The sequence below is a fragment of the Astyanax mexicanus genome, chromosome 13 (genome assembly GCF_023375975.1).
Source record: "Astyanax mexicanus isolate ESR-SI-001 chromosome 13, AstMex3_surface, whole genome shotgun sequence".
NCBI classification, from domain to species: Eukaryota; Metazoa; Chordata; class Actinopteri; order Characiformes; family Acestrorhamphidae; genus Astyanax; species Astyanax mexicanus.
The window spans coordinates 40916627-40932499 of record NC_064420.1 but is presented as its reverse complement, the minus strand read 5'-3'; the positions used below and the strand labels follow the sequence as shown (position 1 = coordinate 40932499).

Below are 15873 nucleotides of genomic sequence, written 5' to 3'. Positions count from 1 at the left end.
TATCACATAAAATAGCAATAAGACTGTGCGTGCACAAGCGGAGGAGCTGACGTGTGTGCAGTGCTCACTGCACAGTTCCAGAGCTGTGATTGTAACATTTTAACTTGTGCAACTTCTTTTAAAACATAGTTTAATTTGTTACTCAAATGTGATTACAGGAACTATTTACACAGCAATCAAATATTTAATTTGTTAAAAAAAATATGGACAAAAACAATACCATGCACAATGACCAGCACAGTGGGTGGAAATGCTTTTCACGAGACATTCTGTTTACACATGAAATAGGATGTCCCAACTGTTTGGCACAGACTATCAAGCCTTGCTTGAGTCCCGATAGTTCACATCACCTTGCAATGAGCACGCTGGCCAGTATTCACTCTGTCACAAAATAACACCTTACAACTTATGCAGATGTGATTTTTTTATTTTTTTTTTGGTAAGTCCTGGTCCATGGCTTTTGGCTTGATGGTGTATATTTTGCATTAGCTTGTGTTCAAAGTGTAGTTTAGCATGTTGAAGTTGTTCTCTGCTCTGTGTCATTCTGCTCTTGAGCCTGCCTTGTGGGGGTTGTTGGGGAAAAACAACGACTCATATTTAAAGTTCTTTCTTCATAACTTTCACAATGTTTCTGTAATTAACTGCTAATGTTTACAATGGCCAACCTGTTAAATGGCTGGTCACTAGTACACCACTGTTTGGTTTCTGTTTCTCATTACAGGCTAAATTCTTGTGCTGGCTATGCCAAGCACTTTTTTACTTTTTCTTAGCTTTAGAATGGCTTGCTTTTCTCTCATATTGAGCACTCATATTGAGCACTTTATCTGAAAACCAAAGCTTAAACAAAAAGAAAACAGTCAGAACATGAATACATTTCTGCAGCAGGCACAGACAAAACTGCCTCGTCAGCCCCCACTCACCAAGGAAGGTCTGATGCCAGAAGGCCTCAAAAAAAGGAAAAGGAAGAAAAAAAGAAAACACCCACATTAATCCCATTCACAAATTTCCCATTGAGTACTTTGGGCACTGCTCAAACATGCCATTTTCCTGCCTGCAACCCACTGCTCCAGCCCTGCTCCCACACATGGGAACGATTAGGAGTGCACAAGTTTGGCGAATGTCCCTAGCAACCAGCTGCATCTGTTTTTGTTTACCTTCATGCTCCTAGCCGATAATGCCATGAGCACATCTGCTACTGTGCAACGTAACCGTGGTTACATGCATGGTTGACCCGTGATTCTGTAATTACCCAGCAAGTGAGATGAAGAAGCAGAGTGTAACCACCAAAGCCCAGCATGCCTTCCTTCTCCCAGCCCTGCTCCTTCTGTAGCACACTCCGTCTGCTCAACCCCACAGCCCGGAGAGACAGTGGCACGGCTATGGCTCTGAACTGCACAGTAGAGTTTAAAACTTAAGCTGTGTCATGTACTCAAACATGCTGCATTGGAAGTCAAACAACTTCTTGTTTGTGCATCATAGAAGTGAAATAAGTTTTATCAAACCAGCACTAAAATGGGCTTTGATTTATTTGCACTCTTGACGTAGTTTGTTTTGGAAGGTGTGAAAACAGTAATCGCACTTAGGTGCTAAACTAAACAACCGCTTTGAGACCTACAAAAAGGAGGTGGCCTCAGTCCGGTTCCAAGCGAACTCCGGAGTGGATAGTTTGTTACAAGAACATGATCTAACCCAACAATCAAATATACCCCTGAAGTTTGAGCTGAGGAGCTGGTTAGGTGCAGTTTAACTTGATATATTTCCCAGACAATTACTGCAGCTATAAACAAATGTCATCTCCGTTGCTGCTCTATGCACCACGCACTGAGATACATGCCACTCATACACAGAATACACAGAACTTTCTTCCTGTTTTTAATATCTTGTTTTGCCCCAGACAGGTCTGGCCAATCAGTGGAGACAGTGTGATCACATGGTTTTCTGTGATGCATTTTGTTGCACTTGCAGTTTTCTTTGTGTGAAATTAAATCAAACAAGGTGGGAAAATGCTCCAAGTTAACAAACAACGATTTTGAGCAGACAAGCAGACCCTAAGAGACAGGCAGATAGACTGATAGACAGACCTATTTTATTAATTCCCAACAACAAAGTTATTTGCTACATTGGCAAAAGAACAAGCCACAGTACTGTACAAAATATACATAATATACACATTTTTACATATACCCAATGCAAATATGCCAGGACACAATTGGTGCTTGTCGATTGCATGGTACCTACACTAACAGACCGAACTCACTACATACTTCCCTATATCTGATACATGCTTTATTTTCCTTTTCACAGCTCTTCCCGAAATGACTGCTAAAGAAATCTCATATTCTTTCTTTCTTGTCACACAGAGCGACGATTCTCTTTTGTTTGTTAATGTTCTGCAAGGTTTATGCGTCACATTTTAGCCTCTACCCAGCTTATAACCCCGAGCAAGCAAGTACTAAAAAAAGCCCCCAGTTGCATGTACCAGGTCCAAGTTGAATTTATGTATGGCAGAATTATGTTTTTTTTTTATTATTATTATCAATATCACCCTTATTTAAACAAAAGTTATGAAGTTTTTTTGACAACTTAATCAACTAACATCATTTGACTAAGCTTCCTTTTTTTTGCAGGGTATTTTGTTTAGGTCACAGCCAGTTTCACTTTTTATTGCATTGTAATTAGGAAGAACCAGTGACATTCGTAAAACAAATATATGAAGTAAAAAATGTTATTGGATTTTACAAATCCTAGTAATTTCCCTTATATAAAAACCCAGGTTAGATATAAAATTCCAAACATAGGTTTGGCCTCAACTACAGAATGACATACAACTTCAGAGATCTTGAATTTTGAATATTATTATTTTGAAAAATAATATTTGCATTTTTGAGCACACTGTTATCAAAAAATGTGAAGACATTTTAGAAGCTGGCTAAAATGACTGTTTAAAATGACTGTCTTTTAATGGTCAAATAAAATAAAAACTAACAAGGTAAAAACAAAGTCTACAATACATTCAGCCAAAACAAGCATCTATGTATATTAGAGGTGAACCTTTATGAAACAAACATTATGATTATTGTTTTGAGAGATGATAATTTCAGAGTTTAATGAGTGGGTCTTAACAGCAGCGTAGAACCTAGTCTTCGTAGTATGTCGAGCATTTCCCATATGTGCATCCCATATGACCAAAAAAGAGAGGAAAAACATGAAAGGGATTTTTAAGTATAACAGATAGTGACAGTTAATAGCCTACACAGAAAATATAATGGCTTTGGAGGAGCCACATGAAAGGCCGTGGATATTGGTGTACTTTGTGGGCACTATTGTATTTCCTGTTCACAAGTTCATGTAGCAGATGCCAAACAAATGCACAGGGACTGCCTCCCAACCATTCTTCTATGTTAAATTTATTATGCCGTGTCCTGACAAATATGCATTTGACAAATATGCAAAATGCACACATGCACATATTAATGCAATAAATTAAAAATATGGCCCAGTGCAGTTTTAGGTTAAACTAACTAAGATGGAAAAAGATGTTCAATGTTTATCCAACGACTGAAAGTCTAATTGGTGCAAGTTTAGCAGTAGCCATGGTGTTCCTCACCCCAATGTTCAGTATTTAAAAGAATATCCTGACTGGGTTACATTAAAACAGCCTGCCCTTTCAGCAATCTAATTGAATGCAGTCATGCATGGAAAATTGTGCAGTAAAGCCAAATTAACCAATCACCCATCTGAGGTTTAGGCCTCAGTTGTTTCTTAACAGAATCTCAGCACATTCATGTACACCAGTGGCCAGGATTTATACTTTTATGGGCAAAAGGAATAGCACAAACATATTCCCTAAGTATAAATGAACATGACTGAAAACAGCTACACTGTGAAGTTACACAGTACGCCATGGTTCAATAGCCTGTATTATTCCTATAAACACCTAGAAGCCTTATGCTGAGGGTCTGGTGCCATCTACTGGTGTACGCATTTACTACCATCTTTCTTCTTGTTTCTTTCCCTTTCTCTATATTTTCCTCTTTTTTGTTTTATATCTCCCCCTTCATTGTTTAATAGATCACTTACAATTTCCCCCAAGATAAAATAAATAGTTCTATAAGGCTTCCCATACAAAGAGGTAGTGTTTCCAATGGTTCCATGATTGTTTTGGTTGTTTTTGTTTCGGTGGATACAAAGATCCCATATTTGATGTACATAAATCCTGAGACACAAAACACACATTGTTTTCATATTCAGGAATTCTGAGAACTGTATTTCCCTAGTTTCATGCAAAATTCTGTCCCTTTTGTATGACTCTTGTCACGCATTTGAACTGTAAAAATAGCTGTCGTGGTGGAACCACATTTGGTTAGCCAAATATCAAGTTTATTTAAAAATTTTGCTGCCTTTACGTTTTCCTGAAAATGTATTCTCATATCAATTTTGCAGGACAATATTTCATCAAGTGAGTTCGCAGAACAAAGTATGTCAGTATGTAGTAAATATCTGGTGAAACAGAAAATAGCAAAATAAAACCGTCTACCTGTATCAACCAAAACCATGTAACAAAGCAGATAGGTATTAGGGGTGGGTGATGGACCTAAAGAATAACAGAATAAATGTTCATGTTTCATTTCATATAAATATAATGTTGTAAACATTCAGCAGAAGCAAACAAGTCCCAAACAAATAAACAGTAACAAGACAAAATCAATATATATATATATATATATATATATATATATATATATATATATATATATATATATATATATATATATATATATATATATATGTATATATATACATTTATATATATATATATATATATATATATATATATATATATATATATATATATATACACATATATATATATATATATATATATATATATATATGTATATATATATATATATATGTATGTATATATATATATATATATATATATATATATATGTATATATATATATATATATGTATATATATATATATACATATATATATATATATATATATATATATATATATATGTATATATATATATATATATGTATATATATATATATATGTATATATATATATATATATATATATATATATATATATATAGACTACATATATAGACTACATATATATGTGTATATATATATATATATATATACTGTGTATATATATATATATATATATATATATATATATATATATATATATATATATATATATACATATATATATATATATATACATATACGGTACAAAATGGCACACCCCTACTGGGTATACCTCTGGTACTACTGTGTTTACTATCTTGGACCTAAATGTACACCCTGTTAAAACACTGCATTGCACTTTGGTGTTACACTGCTTCCTAATTTAGTAAATGCAGTGAGAGCACATGCTATGCAGTATGTGCTTATTTTAGTGGTTGTGGCAGTTGCTGAAAACATGAAAAGCCGCACCGCTTCAAAGCGCGGTCTGTGGTTGTAGTAGCATGCCTCCAGGCAGTAGTTGCCATGAAGCTGCATGATTTTGTTTTCTGCCAGGACGATCACAGCGGCACAGTCCTCTGCGACAGCACTGGCAGACGCTGCTTACATTTACCCAGAGGTAGCCCACAATTACAGTATTACATCTACAGAATGCTCCATAGTTACAGTTCAAACGCCAAACAGCAGCTTAGCTTCATGTATTGTTGCAGTTTATTTCACAACCTTTAAATACATTGTTAAAAAAATAGGACTGGTAATAAACATATAAAAATAATAAAATGTATATGTATAAGTAATGGTTGGTGCTTAGCCCTAGTATGGTTTATTTATTATTTATTTATTTAGAAAGATGCGTTGCCATTAAATTGTGAAATAATTGTGATAAATTATATTATTTACATTGTAGATCATTTTAGGCCACTTATGTAACACCAATACAGTATAATAGTATAATAATGCAGTTACACAATTTAAAGGAGCAATAAACCTTACATTTTCTAGAATATTAAGACATTGAAAAAAGAAGAGGTAGGGGGGGTCAGCCTGTCAGTGCTCAGGCCATATGTCGCACACTACATCAAATTGTCTGTACACAAGAAAGACTGCAAACAATTTGCTGAAGACATGTCAACAAAGGACATGGTTTACTGGAACAATATCCTATGGTCTGATGAGACCAAGATTAATTTGTTTAGTTAAGATGGTCTCAAGCACGTGTGGCGGCAATCAGATGAAGAATACAAAGATAAGTGTGTCATGTCTACAGTCAAGCATGGTGGTGGGAATGACATGGTCTAGGGCTGCATGAGTGCAGCAGGTTTTGGGGAGTTACATTTCATTGAGGGATTGATAATGAGAAAAGAACACCTTTGGGGCATCCTCAAGTGGAAGGTCTCGAATATCAAGTGCTGTATATTGTGTTATTTTGAAGGAAGAATAAATGTACACTGTTATATAAGCTGTGCACAGACTACCTTTCATTGTGTCAAAGTGTCATTTGGTCAGTGTTGTCCCATGAAAAGATATACTTAAATAGTAATGTGCAGAAATGTGAGGAGTGTACTCACTTTTGTGATACACTGTATATCAATAGCATGATTATTGGGACAGGCCTAGTAGTGTTGTAGAAAACTGTAAAGCATTAAGAAGTCACAATCAGATCAATATTCAAAATATTTACCATTAGATCAATATACAGCAATTCCAAAATAATATATTTTAAATGTATCAATTTAAAATGTATACATCACTGTAAATTACCCAAGTAAATGTCCATTCTGAAACGTTTCTTGCATTTTTGAAGAACTTGGATGTAGCATGTTGGTTTTAAAATGTACTTTTCACTAACAAGCTTTTTCAGTCCTTAACTGTTTTTGTGACAAAAACAATCAAATCAATGATTCAAAATCTAGTAGAACGCAAGATAAACAGTTTTTAATACCCTTGATTTTGGAAGAACAATGAATGAGCAGATACTTGTATCCATAAAGGTCATGTCATTCTCTGTTCCTTTTAATTTTTATAAAAGCTATTTCCTGCCAACTGTGTTGAAACAGCGGTACTTAAAGATCAAATTTGGTGGCAATGAAATAACGAGTCATACTTTTCGATTACAATATTTAGTATTTTGTAAATAGAAAATTGCATGCAGTATATTAGTTATCTATTTAATACATTAACCTTTTTAACTTAACCTTTAGTTATAAAAGTTTACTCATATAACATGATGGTTGGATCTGTATTAAGGAACCAAAATGTCTCACAAATGACTCAATAACATTTTCAAATAATCTTCTACAGCAAGATGGGTTTTGTATTTCTTTTTTTTTTTGTGTAAGGGCACAAAATACTGATTCTGAAAGTGGATGTTTCTAGACATCATCTTTGCATTCCTGCTTTCAGTTCTACCTTCATGAAAAGAGCAAATTTTTAATCAAACTTGGACATATAGACCCATAATGAGCATGAGTCAAAGAGGTTCAGTGAAAAGGCAACTCTGGATTATGTACAGATCTGATTCTGAGCTTATTTTGCAGAGAAAATGCCTTTTGCTTGCATCACTCCTGCCATCCCCAGTGACTGTTAGAACCCCATTGGGGTTGCGATCGCCAGATTAAGAAATCCTGTTTTTATAACATGTAAAATAATCTAAAATACTGTGGAAGAATATTTGAATATTTCATTTAAAATAAGCCTGTACTATCCTCTGTTGCTGTGTGATTTGGATGCTGTCTGATAAGTGTCTGTTGAGTGTTCCATAATATCAGGTTGAGGAGGAGATGGGGACGGTGGAGTGTGTTCTTGATGGAGTCGAAGGGGCTTTAGGGAGTCAGTTTGAGTGTGTAAAGTGATGGTAGAAACAGTCTTTGTCATAACAACCCTCTTTGACTCTAACAGTGGTTTAGTAGCACTCTCTGAAGACAGGGGTGATGTCTCAGAGTTCCACTTAAATGTAGTGTTGAATTTTCCAGTGTAAGAAGGAGCTGCAGTAAACAGTGCAGCTTTGTTAACCGTATTATCTGGTGTTGAGCTAATTCTGTTGGTTGTGGTCCAGTTAGGTGGTCCCTCTGTTGTAATCAATGTGGTTTCTGTAGTCTGAGACAAATCTACAAATGTTTTTGGCTGACCATTTAGCAAGGAATTGGTTATAGTTGCATCTGTCTCCATGTTTAATTTTTTTGTCACATATGTGGACATTGTTGGAAGCAAACCCTTCATATAGCTCATGCTCAGGTATACGGATTTAGTTGGTATCTGCTCGTTTAGCTCCCCTGTGAAATCTAACACTGGGTCGGTGCTGTTAAGCACTTTAGTTGTGTCAGTTTCTGCTGAACTGCTTTTCCATAAAGACACTGATGATTCTGTGGTTACCCCAGTATTTAGAAAAGTTTGGCTAGATTTTAATGTGCTGACAAATCCTTCCTCTCTTGTCTCAACTGATGCTTGGTGGTCCATAGAAAAAGAAGCCTCTGTAGAAATCAGTGGTCCAACTGTGGTGTCTGAATATGGAAATGTGGGGTTTATATCTGTATGGTTTGTCTCTAGAGGTTTAGATTTCACTGTTGTTTGAGGTTCTGCCTCCGCTGAAGGAATTCGAAAATCTGAAACACATAAGGATCACATTCTAAGTTTAGAGTAGTACCTGTTAATGAGCATATACAGAGCATATAGAAGCTTTTTTATTGCAGACTGTAGTTATTCTGTTTCTATGCATATTTTATTATCCTTTATTCATCCTCTTTTTCAATGGCCAGGACCCCACTTTCTGTCCTTTTTTTAAATGCTCCAAAAAGACATATTAAAATGTATTATTATTTATTGTCCTGTTCCTGTACTTTTCCATACCATTTTAATTATACATGATTTAAGTGACAGTATCCCATATCTATTTTTTTCTCTGCCTCTGTTCAGGGTCACAGTGGGTCTGGAGCATATCCAGGATCTTTAGGCACAAGAAAGGACTTCCCCGTGGACAGGGCTCCAATTCATTACAAGGTACTGAAAATGTGTTTCATGGCATAAAAATAGACATGCTTAACACCTACATATATCCAAACCAAAGCATAAAACATAAACCTCCTCTGGCCAACAATATGTTTTGAAATCCAAAATAATTATAATAATAATCCACAATGGCTTCACATATATATGATTGCTCATGCTTTATGCTGCAGGAACAATATGTATATGAAGAGATAATACAGTTTAAATAGCCTGAAGATATAGACAGCACAATGCTGGAAATCTGATACAAGAAGAAAGGATGACACTATGATTTAACTTCCTTGTTTGGTGCAGATAGCCAGGTTTCATATGGAAGCATTTGTGGGGGTTTTGAAGGAACACAGTTTAGCAGATTGGCAAGAAGGAATTTGAATGTGTATGTAATTTCACTTTACTGATCGCACAGACAATTTTAGCCAGACACCACTGGCCTAAAATCACTTTGGGTGTGGGTGCCTTTTATGGTATATTCCCAGTATACACATGACACTATGTACTTAAGAATATTAAATCCCCACAAATCCATTTGGCACCCACTATCGGGGCCTGCTTGAAATCTAATCATTCATGTTGCCTTGCCATGACCATGCTGCCATTGGTTATCCTTAACTTACAGAGGTGTGGAAATTCCCAAGCGGCCCCTGGGGTAACACTCGATCAATTTACATATTGATACACCATGACTTTTGACATGTTTGCGTTAGTGTAGATAGTGGAGATTTTCTGATCTACAATTGAGGTTTGGGGTGTAAAACTGTAATTCAGGGACAGATACGAACCTGAACAGGGTGACTTGTTCTCCATAGTCCATAGCATTTTGTTATTTGTCTCTCTAAAAGTGAGGATGACGTCTATTCTGAAAACAGCCTGCTGGAGGTTTGGATCTTTTTCATTGGGGCAATTCTGAAAGAAAAAAATACCACAACAATAGTTAGAAATAACATACACATGACATGCATTGGGAACCTATTTAATTATGGTGTGTTCTTTCACCTTAATTTTCTGAATAAGTGTTGTGGGTATGATGAGCTGCACAAAGCCACTGGTTTCAGACCAGGTAAATGTGTTTGTCTGGTTTACAGACACACTGCTGACTGACAAGGTTTCATTCTCATAGCCTCCTCTCTTGGTTAAACCCATGCGGCGCTTGTATATGTGCAGTACTGTGTCCTTAGATGAGTACTGATTCACTGAATCATAGAAAAAAGCAAAATTAACTTGATTCACAGACCTAAATTAAAATAATAACTACTTTTAAGTAAATATTATATTACTCACCATTTGGGCAAGTAGCCTCCATGCTATAGGCATAATTCCCACTGACCAGCTTGAGAGGTAGGAACTGACCTTCTGTTTGTAGAACCTAAAAAAAAAAACATTGGATTGGAAGTAGAACTGAAAGATATTTTGTTACATAGAATACTGAAGTTACATTTCACTCTTTTGACCACAAGATGGCAGACTACACCTTTTTTATGAAAGCTGGCAGCCTCATAAAAGTGTACACTACATTTAAGAATATATTAGGTACATTATTTGACACTTTAACTTGAAGATTCCCAAACCAGCCTTTACGAAACTTTTAACAATCCAACTTCACTTGATAAAGACTTAATAGGTAATAAAGTACCTAATACCCAGACTGCGAGCACTGCTTTAACTGACTGACCTGTACAGGACTCAGAACCACATTCCTCTGGCCTTGAACAGTAATGTACGGTTTCTGTATGTCAGCGTTTACTTGAATGAGACTGGCATCTTCCAGTGCGACCACCAGACGTCCTCTCAAAGCAATAGACCAAGTGAGCTAAGAGGAGAAATAAGTTATCACAGTTAAAAGTGCACATATTTTGTAAATTACGTAAGGCTATGCTTTGTTTCACTTATTGTAGAGGTTCCAAGCCCCATGATATGCTAATTTGTATGTGTTTTCCTTGCTGTGATATAGGCTTCACTATATATCCAAACATTTATGGACACCCTCTCTATCATTTGTCACACACAAACCCTGAATCTCATTTTTCTTCAGTTTCTGATGTAATATTAATTTGGCAGTATTTTTTTTTCACACTTTTTCAATACTTGATGATGAATGGACAAACTGAGTTTTTTTATTTTATTTAGAGGGACAGTATCAGTCCATTTGTATTCTTATCTGCTTCCACTCAATGTCATAGTTGGGCCTAAAATATCCAGACTTATTGGGCACAAGGCAGGAATAGCCCATGGACAGTGTGCCAGTCATGTTTTTTCCTACCCATTATGAGCCATAAAAACAGACATGCTAACACATACATTTGTCAGTTATAGCATAAACCTTGTCTGGAAAAAAATATATATATGTTCTCTAATTAATTACATTACATTACATTTGGCAGACGCTTTTGTCCAAAGGGAAAAAGAAAAAAATAATGAATGCCTTTACAAATGCGGAACAGATGCGAAAATGCCAAAACACAGCTTTTGTAGAACCTTTAGAAAAGTTTTATCAGTATAGGACTATTAAATTCTATTAAATTCTATTCAATTTTATTTCTATAGCGCTTTTTACAACCAAGGTTGTAACGCTTTTTTGTCACAAAGCAGCTTTACAGAGAAAAACAGGTCCACGCCTCTTATGAGCAGCACCACAGAGATGCCAATTTTATGGTGACAAAGTGGCAAGAAAAAACTCCCTTTAAGAGGAAGAAACCTTGGAAGGAACCAAGACTCAGTCAAAGGAACCCATCCTACTCAGGTTGACCCACTTAGTACAAACAAATGACAAACAACAAACAAATAACAGAAAAAAAAACTGATGGCACCATGTCTACTGCCTAGTGTTCTCTGGAATTATGGTGTTAAATTTGGAAGCTTGGAAGTTTGGAGAGTTGGGGATGAAGTGTGGTAATCATCCCACATCCTGACCTCACTATTGCTTTTGTCTCTGATTGTAATCAAATTCTCACAACAGTACTCCCAAATTTAGAGGAAAGTCTTGACAGGACAGACGAGACAGTTATTTCAGCAAAAGTAGGATACACTCTTTTTAATATCCTTCATTTCCAAAAAAAAAAAATATGAATTAGTAGGTGTCCCAATACTTTTTTTTATCGTATTTTGTATATAACAGAATGCATATGGAGCTTAGTAATTAGCTTTTTTTAATTTGCTATGGTTTACTATGGGTGTATTAGATGTAGACAAGCACAGATATTTTGCATAGTTCGTTTCTTTGACTGGGTTTAGGAACCACTGACCTTATATGTCAAACACCTATGACTCTGTGAAGGTCATTACCTCATTGTTCCAACTGTCCATTGGGATCTCTCTGGTAACCTTTGGAAAAATGTGGTTACACATTTAAGAAGAGAAGTAGACATAGAAGAACTTGCAGGTTGTTTTGTGCTGCAGTAAAAAAGTCATACAGTCCTAAAAAAAGGTTTTAAAAGCCTACCTGTATGAAATCAGGGTCACACTGAATATGCTCTCTGTTGGGTGGTGCTGCCACTACAGGACACTTCATTACATAATTATGTGCCCTTCCTCCAAAACGGCTTATTCTCTTCATCAAATTCAGTGCAATCACATAATGTCCACGCTGGAAAAAGCAGATTGGATGGTTTTGTAAATAAATTCATGGCAGTGTAGTGAATTATCTTTTCCTATACCTGAACAAGTATAATAAAGTGAAAAGCAACCATTGCTATATTTATGTAATTCAGAAATATTAGGCTTTACCTCCAACTGTACAAAGCACCCACTGTACATGACTCTGAAGATGTAGTTCCTGTCAGGATCTTTATGCAGGCCAAACCCACATGCAGACAGCTGATGGTTTAGGCTCTCCAGAGATGTAAGTGAAACTAAAAAAAAAGATTGGAAGTATGATATAATTATGCTAAAAAAATTATAACGTGATTGTAATTGTATAAAAGTCAATCAGCATTTAAACACTGACTACAATCAAATTATTTTATTCTAGATTACTTTTGAAAAGTGTCCATCCAAGGCTGTATACTGCAATTTATTTATACAGCAAGACAGTAAAATAAAAAGTGTACCTTAATTGTAGAATTGTCTTTTTTTTCTTTATTAACAGACAGAAAAACATCAATATTATAATTTAAAATTCCATACATTACCTTGAATCCTCAAAATTGTAGAAAGCCATAGCCTCAGTCCCTCAATCCTCATTCTATGGATCCAGAGCTCCATATATTCAGAGAAGCATTCCACATCCCCCTCTATAGCAAACAAAGGGTTAACTCTGTCTGTACTGTACTGTAAATTTGTTTAGGTCATTATACTGATATTTACATGTGATATATAATCAGCTGGCACAATTGTATTCTTCATTTTCCTATACTGATATTAAAATCCTAATATTGGGACTTTGAGTTATAATGGAAGTTGAGTGTTTATGAATGCTAATACTGATGTGAATATTAAAAATCTTAAGTTTGTTCTATACTGATAACTAATACCGTACATTATCCAATACTAGTATTGATATTTAAATGTTGAGTATTGTTCAGTATTGATACTAATAATCAAATCTTGTGTATCTTCCATTACTGATATCGATATTAAATTTGGGAATTTAATTCTTAAGTGAAATCCAATATCATGGTTGAAATCTTAAGTATCATCTAATACTGATATTAATATTCAAATCAACCAATACTGATATTGAAATTTGGAGCATTGTCCAACTCTGATATCAATATTAAAATCTTAAGTATCATTAATTTCTAATCCCAATACCAATCTGATACTCATTTATTTAAAACTATTTAGCTTTAAAATTAGTTTTAATAGTTAAAGCACTACTCATGTACACTACTAGTCCGCAGGAATAACCACACAACACACAGCTAACAACATGATATCACACAGTGTGAGTATATGTTATTTCAGGCTAGATTGTTACAGGATCGGATCAGATTCCCTCTTTCCCTCTCTGATATATGATCCAGCAGTTTCTGCTGATATCATCCTGATAGAGACGTGCCACCACTTTTTCTTTTTCTAAATGTTAAATGTACTGCATGGTGAAGGACATAAATAAATATAGAATAACAACAAATGGAGAAAAACTCCTTATATCCTTATGTCCACTAAAGCTATAGGGTTGACCTTTGGGGAAATCATCTATTTAATTATTTACACAAACTACATAAAGACTCACCAGCAGTATCTGCAGGAGGGCTGTCTATCCAGTCTAGTTTGTAGACCGGCAAAACATTGCCACTTACAGGCAAGACAAAATACCTGTGTGGATAAAGACAAACACAGCAATATACTTTTTTTAGAACGTACATCAGTTATCATGCTAGTCCTTAATTCACATCATTAATCCATTCTAAATGTATTTTTTATGCAACAAGGAGCATACTTACAAGCACAGTATGAAAATCCTGAGGTGCATCAGGTTCATGGTAGCCCAGTCAGTGTCTCTGATACTGGCAGGTGAGTTCTAGAATTTATATATAACCTGAAGCATCACCTGTGTTTGCCAACTAAAACTCACAGCTCAGCGCAAGAAATGCGCCATAAAAGCAGATCACAGGCCGAGTTACAAACAGGCAGAGTAGAGAGGAAGCAGAATGTGGGGCTTTGTCCATTACATTGGTGGCTTCTTACATCCACACACTTCTGCTTCTTATTCAGTAAACACTGTTGAGGGCTTTTATGTCAAAATCTATTGTCTAAGAGCTCAACAGCTGCAGTGTTAAACAAGTGTTAAGTCCTCCATGCGGTTAGAGCTCTTGCCTGCTGTCTGGATAATGAACACTGCTAATGGTAACAACAGATTGTGAATTTGAGCAGAATATTCTCAGTGATAATAAAAAGCCAAATACAGCCTGCCAAATACAAATTACATCAATTTTGCAAATCTGCATTCACAGCCAAAAGCATCTCACATTTGACAGCTTTCAGAGCAAATGAGGAGCATGCCATGCTCAGATTCATTAAAACTGTGAATGAATTTGAATGTGCATCTAATGAACACTGACTGCTGAGGAAAGTTCCTGCCACTCATTTATTAAACTGATGGACCTCCTAAAACAAGTAATGAAATCACTTAAAGATTATAATCCACCCCCAGTAGACTCATTTACTACCACTAAATAACAAACAAAAATCTGTTTTGAGCGTGCAGTGTAGACAGATTTAAAAAAATATATAGTTTTAGCTAAAAGCATTAACTTATATGTGAGTAAAACACATTTTAAATGGAGGTCTCGATGATGCACACATTTCAAAGTAAATTTTGTTTTTTGCCATTATGTGATATTTAAGAGAAACAAAATAGATATTGTTTAATTTGCTTTTATTTTTTCACCATCATAATTAAGTTATGAATAAGACTGTAAGTTAACTAAAAGTACGAATGATTTCACAAACATCCCAGAAGTGTTTACTTTCATACATGTTGAAAATATCAATTTATACCAGCATGAATAAAACTTGTTTTCTTAGTGAAATTTGTAAAGATAATAGAAATGATAAAAAAACACAATCAAAAAACATATGAAGAAAAAATATATTTATATATATTGTTTGTGGTGTACTCTAGAGTATGTGACAATAGAACTGTGATCTGCTATACAAACAAGTGGAATAAACTGATAGACATGCTACATACTACATGTGTTTTATACCCTATACTTATTTTTTCTTTTGTCTTTTTAATGATAAAATCCATAAAATCTAAATTTGTATAAAAAAAAAAACATAAACAGGTAATATTAAATATTAACCACTGATTTGCTTTTTTCTCTCTGCTATGTTTAATTATTGAATTACAAATACTCTGAAAGGGCTTCAGATGGTGGACCTAATCATGTGATGTTTGAGCAAAAAACAAGTACATTTAATGAAAAATATTTACAAATAA

At 35.0% G+C, this 15873-nt stretch overlaps 1 protein-coding gene and 1 long non-coding RNA gene across 2 annotated transcripts in view; one reads left to right on the top strand and one right to left on the bottom strand.

The window, feature by feature from the left end:
- Positions 1–8981, top strand: part of LOC111194061 (uncharacterized) — a 40935-nt gene extending 31954 nt beyond the window's left edge. Inside the window, exon 3 of the long non-coding RNA XR_002650865.2 lies at positions 8898–8981. This is a non-coding gene — a long non-coding RNA (uncharacterized LOC111194061). The remainder of the gene's footprint in view (positions 1–8897) is intronic.
- c13h1orf127 (chromosome 13 C1orf127 homolog) lies at positions 5290–15072 on the bottom strand. The gene is made up of 10 exons (XM_022676944.2): positions 14161–15072; positions 13115–13216; positions 12711–12835; positions 12427–12570; positions 12270–12308; positions 10660–10797; positions 10269–10353; positions 9984–10180; positions 9770–9893; positions 5290–8587 (listed from the first exon to the last, which is right to left on the bottom strand). The coding sequence occupies exons 1-10, from the start codon at positions 14291–14293 to the stop codon at positions 7686–7688; spliced, it is 1989 nt and encodes a 662-aa protein (XP_022532665.2). The 5' UTR covers positions 14294–15072; the 3' UTR covers positions 5290–7685.
- Positions 15073–15873: the final 801 nt, after the last annotated feature.

Bases quoted from the DNA above. Each gene is read 5' to 3' on its own strand.
- c13h1orf127 (XM_022676944.2), bottom strand. From the start codon at position 14,293: ATGTACGTTCTAAAAAAAGTATATTGCTGTGTTTGTCTTTATCCACAC. The intron at 12,571-12,710 runs GTAAAGCCTAAT...TGCTTTTTCCAG, and splicing joins GGTGCTTTGTACAGTTGGAG to CGTGGACATTATGTGATTGC. The intron at 9,894-9,983 runs GTGAAAGAACAC...TTTTTCTTTCAG, and splicing joins CACTTATTCAGAAAATTAAG to AATTGCCCCAATGAAAAAGA.